At 27.5% G+C, this 18996-nt stretch overlaps 1 protein-coding gene across 5 annotated transcripts in view; it reads left to right on the top strand.

The window, feature by feature from the left end:
- The first annotated feature begins 210 nt into the window (after positions 1-210).
- Positions 211-18996, top strand: part of LOC100864251 (uncharacterized) — a 20699-nt gene continuing 1913 nt past the window's right edge. Inside the window, exons 1-4 of one of the 5 annotated variants that reach the window (XM_086904881.1) lie at positions 211-321; positions 1407-1739; positions 16082-16197; positions 18840-18909. In XM_086904881.1, the coding sequence (XP_086761007.1) occupies positions 16092-16197; positions 18840-18909 (176 nt within the window). In that variant the 5' untranslated portion in view covers positions 211-321; positions 1407-1739; positions 16082-16091. Of the gene's footprint in view, positions 322-888; positions 1740-16081; positions 16198-18793; positions 18910-18996 lie in introns of those variants that run through there. The other 4 variants (XM_086904878.1, XM_086904880.1, XM_086904877.1 and 1 more) reach the window with 4 other exon arrangements.

The raw sequence follows: 18996 nt of genomic DNA, 5'->3' as shown, positions 1-18996 counted from the left end.
ATGAGATTTTTTTTTTTCCGTGGGAAGAAACACCTTGTGAAAAGAAACGCAAAAAAACATGACATGTGATAAAGGTGTGATGCTAAGACAAGGCTAACTAATCGTCTTTGATAATAATGAAAACAAATTATAATGATCAGAGAAGTTAGCGAGGGAAAACCGCGTTTGTAGTGGGGATCGACAAATCTTCCGTTTAGTAATTCAAGATCGTCCACTGGAGTGCAGTACGACTCAAAGCACTGTGGAAGACGCATTGATAAACCTAAGTTGCATATAAGGCAAGATATTCCTTCGTATCTTTATCGAAACGATTTGTCACAGGTTTGTAAAGTTCTGTCTCGCAGATTTTACAGATGTAGTATTTAACATAAGCTATAGTTTGGTAAGACGTAGGCAATATTGTATAAGTGTACGGTTAGACTATGAATAATGTAAATGTATAAAGTTATCGCTATTGCTACGAAGAATCGTACCGATTTTTGAAATTTTTGAAACCAATCTGAAATCGTTACACGTAAACATGATTCTCAGAATTAATGTTGTTTTCGCATTTCTGCGATAAAAAATTAAATCGAGTTTATCATTTCTGAAATGCATTGGATAATGTTCTTTTATTCTAAATCTTAATATTTGAGATATAATCTACATGCAAAATAATAATAATTTCCTAATGTAAATGAAAGTATCAAAATATATGTATTTTACGACATTAAGATGTAAATAACATTATAAATATTCGAATAAAAATCAAAAATCTTAATTTTATTCGTTTCTTCTTCATATAAGCGCGCGAAATTGCTAATGCTCCCCACTTTTTCTCATACATGTGATCGGTAAATTTCGTAAACATTCGTGCGTCGTACTTCGATCCCCACTACCAGTGATCGTGAGTCTTCGTCCCCTTCGGTTTCATTCGGATTACCAAGCGCGCGTTCGCTTAGTTCACTTAGTTCAGTCGAGAAGCGTTAGCGTGTCAGTAGACGTCGTTGTACTTGTTGCAATCTTTGTTAATAATCGCCACTCTGTCGATATCATAGCATGTGCCCACCAGTTCACAGTCACGTATACGTTTACCTGCCGCATCACCAGCCCCACAATAAACTCGTCTCTTACGGCTACCGTTAGGGTTGCCGTGACATCATATCTAGTTGTGTTTCCTCTTAGAAAAAAACCGGTAACGCCATTGTAAGGTCTGCAAGTTTTCCTTTCGTCCTCTCGTTAAAGAATGTATATCCAGCTGTAGCTTAAACGAAGAATCTCTATTGGTGTGCAGTGATAGTATGATTTTTTTTTGGATATTTTAGTGAATTCGAAATCGCGATTGTATTAGGTGGGTGAGTTTGCACGTGGTAAATGGCAGTGTGCACGAGCATCACAACCTCAAGCTACATATTTTCCGTCCATAGTGGTGCTATTTGATCGAACGTAAACGACAAAGATCAAGAAAAAGAAGGAGAAATAACACGAAAAAACAACACGCTCGAAAAAGAAGCAATCGAGTGAACGGAACAGAAAGATCGGGGACAAGATACGAAATTGCGAGAGCAGCCGAAGTCTGTGTAACGAAGAAGGAAAAACCGAGAAAGAAGATAGACAAAGACAGCAATAGAAATCTCATTTCGACGAGTAACTAGCCACAAGCAAGATGAGCTGCTGCACGAGTGCTCCGATTGTAACCCAAACCTGTGAGACTCTTCTGAGCAAGTGTGAAATCCCGATCATCGACCTCGCTCATATGGGTAAGTTTTCACTGTTTTATTCAAAATTTATATAAATCGTTAAATATTAGCGAGCAATCAATGTGCAACGCTGTGAATTAAATTATGAAGTGTAAAAGAGAAAAGAAAAAGATGTCACAAATCGTAAGATGTCGCATTTAATATCATAGGTCAACTTGACGAAATTAACTGTATTACAAAATTGACATAGCTTAAAATTAACCGCGATGCACAGGCACGTGGCAATACGCGACAAGATATATACACGATATCCTAACGTTCTTAATGACTGACCGTTCCACTCGATATGACTTCACGCAAAAGTTCATGGTTACATCGATCATCGATCACTCGATTGTACATGTAAAGAAAAAAAATTGACTATAAAATATAAAGAACGAAGGTTGATATTTTTTTTTTTTTCTAACCAGAAAGAAGTTTTTTAAATACTAATACAAAGAAACAATCTACACTATATTTCTATTGTAACAGTCGATTTCGTACCGAATGATATTCTATATATACGTGTACTTCTCTAAATATATACTGGCAGGATACAAAATCGTTGGCCTTTCGCATGTATTTTTAAACCGACTGTTTTATCACGTGGAAAACGTGATCGTGTTGTGCACGAATGTTGTTTGGAGAATTCGGAATAAGGAATTTTAAAGTTTCAAAGGGTGACGCTTTTACAGTTGCTTGGCAACGAGGCCAGGCAACAGGCCAGACAGACAAGCAAACCAACAGAAACAGCTTGGCTGTTCACAGTCAGAGGCACCTACCTCGGGCCCAACGATCCGTTGAGGTCAGAGCCCGTCTCACAAAGAAGGGCCCCTCCCTTGGCGCCCTCCTCGATTCATATAGGGTGTTCTGTAATTTGCTATTTATATTTATTTTTACAACAAAGATTCACCATAATAATTAAGAATATTTTTTATAATCCTTAATGTCATTGTTTGGCAAAATTTTTCTGTTTTAAATTTCATTTTTTGTTATTATATTTTTAATATTATACTTCGTAGGAAATTCATTTAAATATAAAAATAATACTTAAATATACTATAATATTTGTAATAATGACAATTAACAAATAAATTAAATCGATTGTGATATCAATCGAATCTTTTTTTTTTTTTTGCTTTTATCTGTTTAATTGATTATAAGCACAATAAACGAAATAAAAAAAATAAACTTTATTTATATAGTCTTTAATAGAATTTAATAGATATAAAAGACATTCTTTATTATCTATAAATCACTTCGCATCATCTGTAATCGAATTGTTATTGTTTCTCTATAATGTTTTGATTCCTTTATACTCGAGAATTGAAAACGATAGTCAAACAGTTCAATAGCAGCTCGGGTGTTCAAACAAGTCATTCAGTTGCTAATATTGATAAACTACATTGCAACAATTCTATTGACAAATACAATATTGACAGTATTAGAATTACAATTATTCATTGTGATTAAATTCTCTAAAATATTTTAAACAGTATTTAACATTATAAAAATATTACTATTTTTAATGTTTAATTGATTTCTATCTAATGTAAAACATTAAAGTTATATAGATAAGTTCAATCGCAGATATTGATCGTGGATCAGTACAAAAATATATGAATTCTCGTACAGCTTTAATAAAACATATTGATCATATATGTAGATGAAAAAAATAGTAACGTTTCAATTCATTATGAAATGTTCCATCGTTTCATTCTTCTCTACATATTCATTTCGGTTCAATTCAACCGTTTCTTTCGTCTCTATTCATACATATATATTCGATGCTGGATGACAGGCCAACGACTCCCGATTCGTATACAGTATCACTAGCGTTTTAGCATCATCTTAAAGAGACATAGTATCGTTCAAAAATGTTAAAATCACAATCAATACGGAAATATCATTGCAGCAATAACATTAGTCATCGATTATGTAAATAATGTGAGTAAAGTTAATTAAAATTCCTGATATATACTTCCTTAGTCATCGTTGATCTCTTTATGTCAGGTGTATATATATATATACGTTGGTTCCTATTAGGTTAGAACTACTTGCTGAACAATGCTTAGAACATGTTTTCCAAAGAAACTGCCATCGAATAACAATTGCGCAAAATCTGTACTACGTACTTAACCTCAATTGCAATCGCGAGAAAATAATTTTTATCAATGCACACAATCGTCCCTGCTTATAATTGGATGCATGACATTGCTTCTTTGTTCTACGCTTCTTATTTCAATTGGCGTTCCCAATTTTACTTTCATCTCACGAAGGCAGCCATAACTAATTATCATCATTCATTAATTATCATCAAGTTCGCATCAATAACTGTCACATGATTGTTTTTTTCGCGATTTTTCAACTTTCTTCAAACCGCTTCCTTCCAAAATGTTCAACGATTTTTGATTAATATTTGTTTTTAATCGATATATATCTGGATTCTGTGTCTATCTGGATATTTTTTATAAGTTTTTATTTCTTACTTCTAAATCGTAATTGTTGATTTAATTTGATCTTTTTATTCATTAATACAAAGTTTCTATAAAGAAAAATCTTGAAAATAATTTTACAGTCCGGAATTTCATCCTTGACAAGATTTTTCAATGATAAAATATGTCCTCTTTTTGACGCATTACATTAACATATATTAAATTGAGGGATACGCGTATATATTATATTATAGTGTTAATTGGAAATAAAATTAAATGTTTCAATACGAACTATATCACGTTCATGAGTTATGTCGTACATATTTTGATCGGGAATCATGCTACAAAGTTATGCGATTCCATTCACTTTTCGCATTGTTTGACTACTATATTCCGAATAGAAACTGTTTGTTCATATCGCACATGTGCATGTACGTACCGATGTAGATGAGCGCTACGCTTTTTTTCTTTTCGTGTGCGCACATTACACGTGCCTGTCCCCCGTGGCCACGATATGCAACGGCGCGAATAAGCGGATGCTTACGCGCAAATCCAAGAATAGACCTTCAGTAATGTAAATTTTTTATTTGTTCGTTACGAAATATCATTAAAATTAATTATTAAATGCATTCTACGAACTGTAGGAAAATTGACTCAATATAATTATGTCGATCAATTCACTACTCATATTTTTTATGATTTTCTGATTATTCATTAATGATATTGTTATTTTTATTTAATAATCTTTCCATGATATTACGACATACATATGATATTGTGACATACATATAATATCAAAATATATAAAAAAATAATTTGAGATTAATAAATACTGCTAAATATAATTTTAGATTTTTCTCCATTATAAGCAATAAATTTAATGAAACCGCTGTATCAAATAATTTGTCCTATGGTCCTCCATTAATTCGCGACCAGTTGATCTATAAAACATCATCGTATATATAACACTTCACACTGAAACAAGTCTAGCAAGCTTTTAATTGTTCCGTGCCAATCATCATGAAAGAATTCGGTCGATAGTGTTCGCGTCCGTAACGGGAAAAACAGCGTGACGCGTGTTTCAAAACCTTCCCACTGAAATGCCGCCATCCTGTTTGTTAGTCCATAGTTCAACGATGAATACTTTTAAACTTTTTCTGTTTGAGGTAACCGTAAAAAAAAAAAAAAAAAAGAGAAAGGAAAATAACAATTAACTTTAACAAAAAAAAAAAAAGGAGTAATAAATCAAACAAATATATATTGTGCATATACGATACACAAGTTACTAAAATAAAATTACTAGAAAATCCCTCTGCTGATGAACTGGAGACATCATAAATTCCTCTCAATTTTATTGATGAAATATATAAATCTTCTTATATAAATCTTTTCTTTATAAAATTTACACATACATATTAACAATTAGATTGTTAAAAACAAGAATATTGCAAAAATATATAATAATATGCATTTATTCGTACAAAATCTTTCTCTCTTTTTTTTTTTTGTCTAATCACATTCTCCATTCCAACAAATACTCCTGAAGTTTTCACATTAATGTCTTTCACATAATCACGGAATGCGTAAAGCGACGAAGACTATGGCGAGAGATCGTTTAGTATCCGGAGAAAATACGTAGGCAGTAAGTTGCAAAATTCGTACTTGCGCAAATACTATTTATCATGAACGTGCAATCAGATGACGTTGATTAGAATCACGTAAATTCTTATTCAAATTATTGATCGAATTAAAGTTTGTTCATTAGTTTATATTAATTATATTTTCGTTAAGCAAAAAAGAATGATTGCCTATAATAACATCTATAAATAAATTACTCTTTATGATGCATCTCGTATTTAAATTGTTTTGTGAATATAAATTAGAAAATGCAATCAAGTTTTCCAAGAATCAATTGTGACGAACAATGGCAACCGGAAGTGATGTGAGACGAATGACCGATAGTATAACCAATGTATAAAAAAAATTTCAATGCTAATCAGATTAAAATTACCAAAAAAAAAAAATTTTATTCTAATTAAATTAAAATTAGCAATTTAAAATTAGGCACGCAATAAATGTGACTATCATAAAGATTAAAATGTGCAATAAATGAAGATTAAGGATAAATAAAGATTTAAAAAACGTCGAAAGAGGAAATAAATAAATAAGGACAAAATAAGAAATAAAAAAGATATAATATCTGTATATATACTTGTTTAACGGAAGATACAACCAAGTGGAAAGGGAAAGGGATGCGGAAAAAATTAGAGAAATTGGGTCATCTTTCTGGAGCAAAAGCTCTGAAAAGAATTGAAATCGTCAATTGCGCGTGTTAAATTGTTATATATGTACTTTCAAGCAGAAAACAGAGAATGGAGCGTAAACAAGGTCGACGGTTACTTTAATCATGTGTTCCAACCACTGAAAAATAATAACATAAAAAAAACATATATTTCTGTATTGAACGTAGCAATTGTTTCCAACATATCGCATCTCTTCTTTTTAAAGTGGCACAATTTACAAACATTCATTTTTTTCAAAAAACTGAATATTTTGAACGTATTAACGCATTATTTTGTAAATAAATATATCAATAAAGATAATAATGATCAAATCAAGAAAAATATCGACATTTTCATGTTTAATCCGATTTCGAATTATATTTAATTCATTTTAATTCTAAAAAGAAAATTTTTGAATCGTAATACCTCCATAAGAAGAATGTAATATTAACGGAAAATTTTACAACTGATAAATTTTGTTTGCTTTCAATCTCAATGAATAAACAAATCGTTAAGATAAATTGAATATTTAATATTTTGCTAAAAGAATATTTAAATAATTTATATCTCTTATAATTGCAATGTAATTGTTTTTATGAAACAACAATGCATATTAAAAACAATTGAAATAACACATATCGTATTAATAAGTTATAGTCTAGAAAGATAATATAATAAGAAAGATAATATTGAAAAATTATAGATGATATTTATTCATCATATTCTGATTCTGTTTATAATGTTTTTTTGAATTTTATCGATTATAAATTTTTATAAAAATTAGCCAATTTATTTCTTTTAAAAATACAAAATAAAATTTTGAAACTAGAAATCGGCAAGATGGCCGACTACCACTCGTAATAAGAAAACTTATTATTCTAAAAAAAATATTCGTCGAATAGTTTGATATTATGTTTCCTAGATACAAATCTACGTGATGATAATGTTCTAAAGAAGTGATGGAACGGAAATTTTATTGGCGCGATATTGTACCCGATCCACCTGTGAAATAATAGTTGCTAACTGAAAAAAAACGTGCCGTATGCTAGCACCAATTATTACTTATTATATTACTTATTTATTCGTATGCGGTTAAAATATTAAGGAATGAATAATGTAGATCATTATCATTGAATTCACTTTCGTCGTACGCTTTAAACTGTAACCAATATTCGTGTTACCTGAAAGTTGGTTTGGTATGGTTACAATTTAATTGAAAGCAATTTCTGTTTCCTATTCTATTACTATTCAGTCTTACTTTATACGCATCTGTTACGCATTTAACTTTCTAATAATAAGTAAAATTATAATATAATTGTATTTAATGGGAGAAAATTAATTTTGAAAAAAACATTTATTTCTCTTTTTAATCATATATTTATACATTAAACGTTTTTGTAAAAAAAAAATATACGATCCTTTATTACATCATAATGCAATAAATGCTTTAATTTTTATAACATAGTTTTTCACGATTTTTTGTTAATAATCATAAACGTATGATCAGTATTATTCCCTTGATTACAACAACATGAATCTTTATTTATTAAGCAATTCTATATATATATAATATTTTATTAAAAAAATTTGTTCTTCATTGAATTTCCCATTTTTCAGAGTATTATTTATTTTATTATCAAAATATTTTATTTTACGTCTACTGTTTTTCAACATAACAATCGTTTTTTGTGATGGATATCTAAGATTTTTATAAGATCTAAAAGAAAATAAAATGTTAAAAAGAACACGAAGAAAAAAAAATTTCTATTACAAAATAAGATTTTATATTCAGGAGAAACCCGATGAAAAATGGAGTCGTCAGTCGACGTCATACACTGCTTAAAACGCACGTAATTTGTTTTTCTTTTCGCACGGTAATCGTATCATAGACAAGATACAGACTAGACGTGATATCTTATTAGGACTTCGTGTTATGTTCTGAAATACCGACCTAGAAAAAAAGATTGTTCTTATATAATTAATTATCTTCTATAATTTACATAGTACGGTCAACATAAGAATTCGCCTCATCATTTGTAAAAAGAAGAATATAGAAATATGTAATATTTTATTAATAATATTAATATTAAAAAATCATCGATAGCACGGAATCTTAACTTTAACCATTATATATATGTATTATATCGATAAAATATACTATAAAATTCCAAAATTTTTTAAATTGAATTTTATAGTATTTCTATTCGATCTATCATTAATCGAATATCATTTAAAAACAATTTCTAGGGTGCACACATGACTAGGAGAAAATTTTCACTAGTTTCTCCTGGTACCGGCAGTCTCACCGATACTTTCGCCTTGTAAAACGAATCGAATATATATGTATACTATATATTGTTACCAAGTAAAGATGTCTTTTAATATCTCGTCTGTCACTGTTTAAAAGAATTGTGTATTCGTCTCAATAGATAAAGACAATTTTGCAGTCTACCTAACTGATAAGCTCATGCTTACTAATACCATTCATTTTGAACGTCATGATACGAATACTATCGAGCACATTCTATTCGTTATATTTTTTTACGTTTATTTTTATATACGATAAAACACGTTATGCCTAACAATCTTTATTGAAAGCAAATGGAATTTTTAAAATATAAAATATTTTTACAAAATTTCTTACAAATCGTATAAAATTAATATGTTATTATATTAACCTTTAAAATATATTGAATAATTTAAAATAAACAATTAATAAAAATCATATAATTTAATTAAATACAAATATGAAATTAAATACAAATAAAATTTATTTAAATATTATTCAAATATTATTCAAAGTTACAAAGTTACGAAGTTAGGGATAACAAGTATCTTATAATTTAGGGATATAGTAAAATTTTCATAATTTAAAGAAGTAATTTACCATTAACACATCAATTTTTTTTTAAAAATTAAGATCTAAGTGAAATAATAAATATTATCAAAAAAAAAAAAGTAGAAATAAAAAAATATTAAACAAAGTAATGGAATTTTCTTTCATAACCATAATATTTAAAAGACTTAATACTGTAAATTGATTGAAAAAAAAAAAAAAGGAAGAAAAAAATTGCAAATTAAATATCACTAGTTAATAGATTAGGAACATTTCTTTTTTTTTATATAATATTTGTCATTCTAATACTTGGTTTCACTATAAGATAAAACAAATCGTCTAGCGGACAATAGATTTTCCAGTCAACTCATAAATTACCTACCCAGACCACGTCTCGATAAGTCAGCGTGTCGTGGTCACGATGGAATGGTAATTTATACTCGAAGGTTCGCGAAACGACCATTTCAACGACATTCTTTTTTTTTTTCTTTTTTTTTTTTTTTGCGCTTGGCACCAACTGTTCGAATTATTCGTTTGCCTTTCGTATGTTCTTCACGTGAACAATGAGTGCACGGCGCGGCGTCTCGAGATACAAGAGTCCAGGATCAACATGATGAGAAAAAAACTCAAGTATAGATATTTGCAATAGATTTCCAACGGCTGATTTACTGCACAGCGATTATACACGATCAGATGCTTAGAAGAGGGGAAGGGACGATTTACGACGGCATGTGACGAAAGACCTTCGCCTCCGTCAGCGCTAATGTTCACGGAAACCGTTGCCATTCAGAGTTTTGCGTGAATTTTCTCGGCATAGCTAATTGATGCGAGCTTAATCATACCGTCTTCATAGATTTATTTTTCCGGATTAAAATCGTGTCTGTTGTCAAAACTTTCGTTTTATGATAATGACTGAAATATAAGAGTAAACAATTTCTTTTTTGATCGCTCATAGGGATAATGAGGCAAAAAGGATGTGGACAATTCCGATAACATTTTTTGTGATAATTACACACGATATAATAGGGAAATTTTTTATTAATCCTTTTTTAAAATATTTAAAAGTTTTTTTTTTTTGATTTAAAAGAAAAGCAAAATTTTCGATTGAAAAAAATTTTAAAAATAATTTTTTTGAAATTACTTTATAATAAACAAAAGTTGCAACAAACTTATTTATCTTAAATTATAAGGTATTGCTATCGAAAAGTGAAAATTTTATAACCACGATCCCTTAACTCCGCCAACTCTCAGTGTTGCATAAGAAATGAGTCACGAATGCGCTTAAACAAGAAGAAAAATATCGAAAATGATCGCCTAGACACCGTCGTTTTTTATGTGGAGAAATAAATCCATCACGGTTACTGCTCATTTTTTATTCATCAAAAGCAATTAACACTTTTGAATGTAATCGGATCATCTTGTTTCGCATTTACCTTCCCTTTTTCGATGTTCGATAGTGAAATTCTTCCTGTATAAATTTCTTTCAGAAACGGTTGGAGAAAATTTTTTAACGTTTTGTTTCATTTCATAAAAAAACAACGAAGAAAAAGTAAAAATATAATATAATAAAGAATAAAAATTTATAAAACAATAAAATGAAACAAAAGAAATGAAAAGTGAAGAAAAGAAAAAAAAAACGATTTATTCAACTTAATCTTATCAGCAATTTATGTCGCATCCTCTACTTCATTTCTTTGTTTAATGTTTTACCTATCACTTTACCTCCGTCGATAAATCTCAGTTTTATGAAACAAAAGGTTTCACGAAAAAAAAGATATATATTTTCTTCAAGATATTTTTTATTATAATACAATGAAAAGCGGGAAATTGAACAGAACAGACGTGAGCGTTATAATAAATCAGATCGTTGATAGAAATTAGCGGTCGAAATGATTTTTTTTTTTGTTGAACCTAACCTAACTGAATCTAATCTGCTATGTGAAATATATGACACAACAATCTGTGACATTTATGCCAGTTATTTATTTCTTTATTGTCACTTGATCTCTTATATCGAGCTTGTCAAATTAACCGATTGTTTAAAAAACAAATCAATTTTAATTTGCCAAAAAAAAAAAAGTGTAAATAATACATAGTTGATCACATAGTATTTCACATTGGATATTTGGTATATTTTATAAAATTCTATATCAATTTTTGACATATAATATATTTATTATTTTATTCTATATTCCGATAGTCTATAATAATTTAAAAAGAAATTTAAAATAAAGAATATTAAAAACTAAGTATATTCAAGAAACATTGAACTTTTGAAATTAACTGTACTAACCTGTTAACTGTATCTAATCTTTATGGATAGTACAATTCAATTCTTTAAATAAAATATTAAAAGTTCTTCAGTTTGCAAAAAAAATAAAAATTCATCATAATCATGATAAGATTATTTTGTAACACGCTAATTGATATGAATAGTTTTATAAAAATTTAATAATGTAACTCGTAAAAGTACCGTTAAAGCCAATTTTAACGGAGATTGACCTGTTCGGTCGGTTAGTATCCTACCTGGATGTTTGTCGAACTATTTCACGGAAAGCAACCAAGATAAATCGAATGCAAATTTTTCCTGGTCCAAATTTATCCTCGTGTTATTTTGTTATCATGATAAAGAAAATTTCGAAAATTATATTGTCTTTTGTATATTATCCTTTTACAAATATTTGATTTCGAAAAAGATTTGAGGAACAAAGAAACGATTTCTTTGAGGTATTTGATAAATAGGAAAGATTAAGTTCTAACTATCAAAGTATTAAATTGCTTGGAATAATAAAATGTATTGTTATGGAAATTTCGACTGATGTTCAGATTGAAATCATAATTTCTTGTAAAGTAGCGAAAAATAAAAATTGCGCAATTTTTTGCAATGGATGGATAAAAATATTTTGAAAGATAGAAAATCTTGTGAAACATATGTTGCGGATAATGGCGAAGATTATTCACATTTTGAGTGAAAAATCAATTATAAAACAACTTTTAGAAGTTGTTTTAATGATATATGTTAATAGACACGCAGAGAATTATAAATATGTTAACATTATTTTCTTAATATCTATCTCATTAATTTTAATTATTTTTAACTATATATAAATAAAAGAGAGGAACAACAGCCTTCGAAGTCTCAAATATCTTTGCGTAATTTCCAGAAACTTGAATCGTAATAAAATAGTTCAATTCTCGTGACAAACATATTCAAAGCGATATAATTGTATTTAGTCGAGTAAAATGTCACACAAATTAAATTGACTTTCTTGTGCGATAACAGATAAAGTTTCGATAAGGAACATCGATCAAAAAGTCTTAAAATATGTGAATTATTGGAAGAGATTTTCAAAATTTCATATCAGCAGAGGCTTAAATAATAATTGTTCGAATGAATGAAATGAAAAATAATAACAACTTGATTCTTTTGAGTCAGTTAACAATTTGAATAATCTTTAAATAAACGATCAATTATTTTTTTTTTCAATACGTTTCATATCGAGAAGAATTAAACTTAATATCGTGTCACGTTAGAAATATTAAAAACAAATTATTAACACTTTTAATACAAAATTTAACGTAGAAAATAATACGTAGAAAAATTTCCAACAGTTTCATCATTATATTGTTAAATCTTTAACAACGCGGTTTCTTCAGTTTGTTTAGTCAAACAATTTCTTTTCCGGTAATTACGTTTCCCTGAAATGTTCAAACGATTTCATATTATTTTTCCGTGAAACGAAACTACAAGGAAATAAAACTGATAACGCGATGCGAGAATTTCACAGAAAAAATTATCTTCCTATTTTTGATTTTTGCACAACGTGGTCTAGTGTATTCAATGTAGGACATAGAAACTCAAAGAAGAAACGGATCTATTTTCTCGTCTCTCCCTTCTCGTCTGCTTTAATCTCTTCTTACTTTTTCTTTTCGTTTTCTGTCTGTCGAGTTGTCACAGAAATAGCAAACTATATGCGAAATACAGGCATTGGGACACTTGAAATCCGAACTGCGCCGATTTTATATTAAAACTGATTTATAAATTTTCCCATTTTTCTGGGATGGATGAAAAAATAGAACAATGGACAATTTTATAAATATATAGAAATGAAAATGATTTGAAAAAAAACGTTTATCAATTAATGCGCAGAAAAATTAATTCATACATATAATGTAATAATGTTTCAAAAATGTATTGCTCTCTTAAAATATCTTATCTGTTCTTTTTTATTATTTTTCGAGATATGTGGATATATTTGAAGTTCGACATTCTTTTACACCAATTTAGAAATACGTTATATATACTTTGTACTTTTAGGCTCTAATTTTTTTTTTTTTTTTTTTTTTGTTTTAATAAAAATCGCAGAAAATCAATGATAAAATTCATTTCAAACATTTCGAATTGTTAAGATCGAGACATTTTAATTAAGGAGAGACAATGCAGAGCTTTCCATTCATCAGTATCAGTTATCAAGCGATAAAGATAGAAATCGATTTAATTGCCGATTATTCCAATTACGATCACCTGGCGCAAAATTTGTTGACGTTGATGAGGAATATCTATAGGTATACTGTGGTGTAAGAGGAAACGTGTTCTTCGCTGTGGATTTTTACACGATCTCTCGTGTCGCGAAATGAAATCACGTTCTCACGAGCGAAGAAGCCCCGAGAAAGCAATCGTCGTCGCCGCGTGGCGTTGAAACAAGATCTGTCGGTGAGCGCATCGTGCGTGAATCGTGATAACATTTCTTATCGGTATCTTGCGAAAAATGAGATCGAGACATGAACTTCGCTTCTTGCTTCAAATCGCACTTTTTTTTTTTTTTAATTTAAAGTTTTTTATTTAAAGAGAATCGGAAAAATCCGTTTTATCATTAAAGCTTACGATTTGTTTTAATTTATAATTAAAAGAAATTTTTTTTTTTAAATTCTTATATTTGTTATATATAATTTATATATATTTTAATTTTTTCCAGCGTAAAAACTAGATGAATAAACAACATTTACATACAAAATTTATAAGGAGTCTAATAGCATAATTGTTTCTGACTGAAAATATGATAGATACGTAAAGTTTAACATTGATAAGATAAAACTTTCCAACTTCTTTTAAAAGAATTTTATTTTCAAAAAATATTAAAAAAATATTTATTTTATTTTTTTTTAGTAAGAATAAGTTTTTCGAATAATATTTTTTCATTTAAAAAAAAAAAATTTTTTCTTAAATTCTAATAGAAAAATAATTTGAAAAGTTTTAAATCTAAATCCAACATTCTACATTTAAAAAATATTAGAGTATCATTATAAAATGATTATACTTATACACAAGTGAGTTAAGATATAAATGTGGAATTTTAAATCACGAGATTGTCATTTCTGCATAGTTTCTTTTTATTCGATTAAAAATGGTTTGGAGAAGTCGTGTCACAGTAAAGATCGTATTATCCACACGATTCTCGCTGTTATTCGTCAATATAATACATCGTATTATAATACGTCATCAAGGAATTTGATCTCTATAAATAATTGTCGTGGAGTTAATTATCACCGTGGCCGTTTAAATCATCCTCACAGCTGAAAATCATACGTAAAACTGCATGTTTTGATGAATATTGAAATTTATAACTTTATCAGAAAATAAAAATGTAATAAATTTCTTATTAAACAATTGCATGATTTCATACTTTGTATTTCGATGTATATATATATATATTTCATAAACAAGCAATTATGCATTTTTTTTTAAAGAGATACAAAAATAAGAAAGAGATAAAAAACGTAGATAAATAATATAAATAAAAGATTCTCAATTCAAAATAAAAAAAAAAAATTACATGAATCAATAAACAAAATGTTATAACTTGTTTAAATTTAAAAAAATGTTTAAAGGTTTTAAAAAATTCTAAAAATATTAATTAAATTAATTAAAAAAGAAAAGTAAAAGTATAAAATTTACCATTCAAAATATAAATAATATAAAAAATTTTAAGCTCTATGTACTAACTTTACTGTCGAAAATTTCAAATTAATTCTAAAATTAAAAACTTGACTTATCTAAAGTTTATCCGTCAATAGATTCTTATAATTTATAAATATCGTAAATTAAAAATAATAATTTGTGAAGGAACGATCTATCCGCTCCATGTATCTTTGAAAAAGATAAAACACAATTGACACCGAGACATTATCGCTCTTTGTCAGCGTAGTTTTAAGAATAAGTTTCCTAAGAGGAAAAATGTTTTCATCTTTTTGCATTCTGCATACCGATAACCGCGTGTCTATCAATGAGTAGCAATGAATGAAAGAAATGATCGATACGTACGGTTAACGGGGTAAGGAGAATGACTTCGTAGTATTATCGTATGTATTTATCGTACGAAAATACTATTATCATAGGAGAAAAAGATATTAAATGATTTTGATACAAGAACACAAATTTGAATACCTATTTTGAATCTTAGAAATTTGAATTTTGAAATTCAGACATTTTGGATGATCAAGTCGAATAATTTAATTTCTTATTTTGACAAAAATAGTTATAAAAAATTCAATTTTTATTTAAGAAGTTTGAATGACGTAAAAAATAAATTTTCCAAAATTGAATCAAAATTCTAATTTAATCGATACGGCAATTAAAAATTTGAAAATACTCAATACAATAACTTCAATAATCAATGATAATCATTTTCAACAAGAAGAACGTGGATGGAAATATCTAAATATATACTTATATTTCCTCTTCTTTTCTCTTTTCTTTTCATTTCTTTTTCCCCGTTCATTCTTCTTATTCTTTCCGCTTTGTTTCTCTAGGGACTGAGAGATGTCCTCAGAAGGGTGTCGTGAAACAAGTGTCTTCGAAACTGGTAAGGGCGCTGTCCGAGAAAGGATTAGCTTTACTTGTCAACCATGGCATTCCGGAATGCAAGGTACGTATTTTCATCGATATTGATTTCGTATAATCGTTGGATCGAACAACGATTCAAATATTATCCATATCCGTTTTTCGTATTGTGCGTATAATTTTTAATCTATATTTATTCTATATTTTTCATCTATATTTATTACAATTTATATATTTATATAGTTATATTTATAGTTATAGATATATTACAGTTTAATATAATATATTATATTTAAAAATTTGAAAATTTGTTGTTTCTTTTAAAATTATTTTAAATTTTTGTATCTAAGTTCAATTACAATTGAACTTGAAATAAAGATTTTGAATCAATGTTCAGATATTCAAGTTACTCGCTATCGCAAAGTACTTACACAAATAATTAAGTTCCGAGAGTTTACTCGACTCGTGCGTCTCAAGCACTTGATTCATTTTAAGTAAGAAAAGTGCTCGACTCAAATTTCGGATACTTGATTCGTTTCGATAACCAGAATATCCAGCTAGGATGTCAACTGCTTAATTCTATAAAATAAACTTCGCCTCACTATTTTATATTCAATCATTTAATTTGATACTAATTTAAGTTTAAAAAAAATATTATATATTTGATAAATTTTACAAATTTTATCATAAATAATTCATCATCATCATAATAATTTTATTAATAATATAATTGAAATATATAAATTCGTCCATTAATAATTTAAATCGATTTAATTAACTATAAATAAATAATTATGTATATATATGTATATATAGAGAGAGAGAGAGAGTTATCAACTAGTTACAAATTTATTAAATAAAATTTTGATAGTCATACAAATTCTTTCTTCGTACTTTCGATCGCATTATATGCTCGATGAGATTTTACCTTGTAACGAAACTCATGTCCTCGGTTAACTTACAAAATTACTCGCATAGAACCAGAATAAAAGAAGTCAAGGCGAAGTACTTACAACAAAAATCATCGAAGAAAAAATGTATAAAAATCATAATTTCAAAGAAGGAAGAAAAGATGTTGAAGAAGATGAAATTAAAAAATAATTTTCTATCATTCATTAAATTATATACAGAATGATTTAAAAATCATTAAAAAATACTTATAATTTATTTATAATAATAATTAATTGTTCGTATTTTTAAAAAAATTATTTGCAGATATATATTATATTTTATATTTTGAATTTTTTCGAAAATATTTTATTCTTTGTCTTTTTTCTACATTTTTATTCTTAATATTTTTTATTCTAAAATAATTTTTAATAGATAATGAAATTTTTTAATTTTATAACCAATTTCCAATTTAATGTCATCAAATCTCAAACAATAAAACTGCACATCTATATGTTAATAAACGATCATAGAAAGAGTTTATCTTTGCCGAGTAAAGAATACTTATATGATATTATTTTCTAAAATTAATTGAAAAATGTTTTCATTTTAAAAACGTCATAATAAAAAAGATTATTATGATCTTAAATAGTTTTGCAACGTTCGGTTTATTCTACATTAACGGAGATTTCACAATGTTTTCGTTATGACAGTATATCATGACGAATTTTTAAGAATTATAAAATGGACAAAATAAAACAAGGATGGATCTTATGATAACTTTGGCGAGACTTCTTATCCTCAAGAAAAATATTATCATAATCAATATATTATATTTTTAGATAATTCATTCAAAAAGTATAATGCGTATGATCTATTAAAAATAGTAGTTCATGTATTTATCCTTTATCTCTTATTTATGTTTAGAATAATAAATTAATTTATTTGACGCATGCATTTCACTTTCGATATTATCGATTAATTTAAAAAGAACAAATACCTGGAATGATTTGTGAATGGATTTCTTTTTCAAGTTTTGTTTCTATTTTTATTTAAATCAATTTCAAATAATTGTCATTTTTTAATAAATTATCTATAATTTTTTTTTATTAATTATCTTTTGTAACACACATATGATACACATTCATTAAAATCTTCGACAATATTTGAAATAGAATTATTAGATATAGTTCTCTAAAAGAAACGAAAAGAAATCAAACTAATAATATAATTCCATTCAATATATATCAAAAATTACTGTATTTTTTTTTATCAATTCTTAATATTAATAAAATATTGCATAAAGGAAATATGTATTATAATATAATAATTTTAATGTATAAAATTTATAATATTATATATTGTATCGTAATAATTTTATTAAAAAATTATTACTATTCTTGGATTTTTTTATATCCCTCTTCAACTCTTATAACAAAATGTCATTTTTTATCTTATATTTTTCATATATTTTCCTTTATCATTTGAATATATATTATGGATATCTTCTACAGTCAATAAGATGATATGTAGGTTTTACGATTCCGCAATTCAGCTGGTTGTGATAACAAAAATAGCACGCATCACTGTGATGAAAAATTCGACGTCATCAGTTTTATCGATATCTCAAGGATATTACCTGGCAAGGTTTCTGATATAAAAATTTTAATTACATAATGCTTGATTCAATGAAATATAATTATAATATACAATTGTTTCTATTACTAATTGTTTTAATCATTAATCATTTAAATTTTTTTATAAAATCTACAATATTATATGTATTTTTATAGATGAAGGCGGCCTATAGAGCTTTCGATACATTCTGTGAACTTTCAGAAGATGTTCGAACCAAATATGAGCGTAATCCTATGGGCAATTACGGATACGTGAAGCCAGGACCATCAAAGTAAGATTTTTACAATTATTAAAAATATTGATTGATTTTGAATCGATTTTATTAAATAACATTATTTAAAATCTTTTTCTACCGATT

Source organism: Apis florea, unplaced genomic scaffold (assembly GCF_048593485.1).
Source record: "Apis florea isolate Af1SG1 unplaced genomic scaffold, ASM4859348v1 contig_2350_pilon, whole genome shotgun sequence".
Taxonomy (NCBI): Eukaryota; Metazoa; Arthropoda; class Insecta; order Hymenoptera; family Apidae; genus Apis; species Apis florea.
The sequence above is the reverse complement of the archived record's forward strand: the minus strand, read 5'-3'. Positions and strand labels throughout refer to the sequence as shown.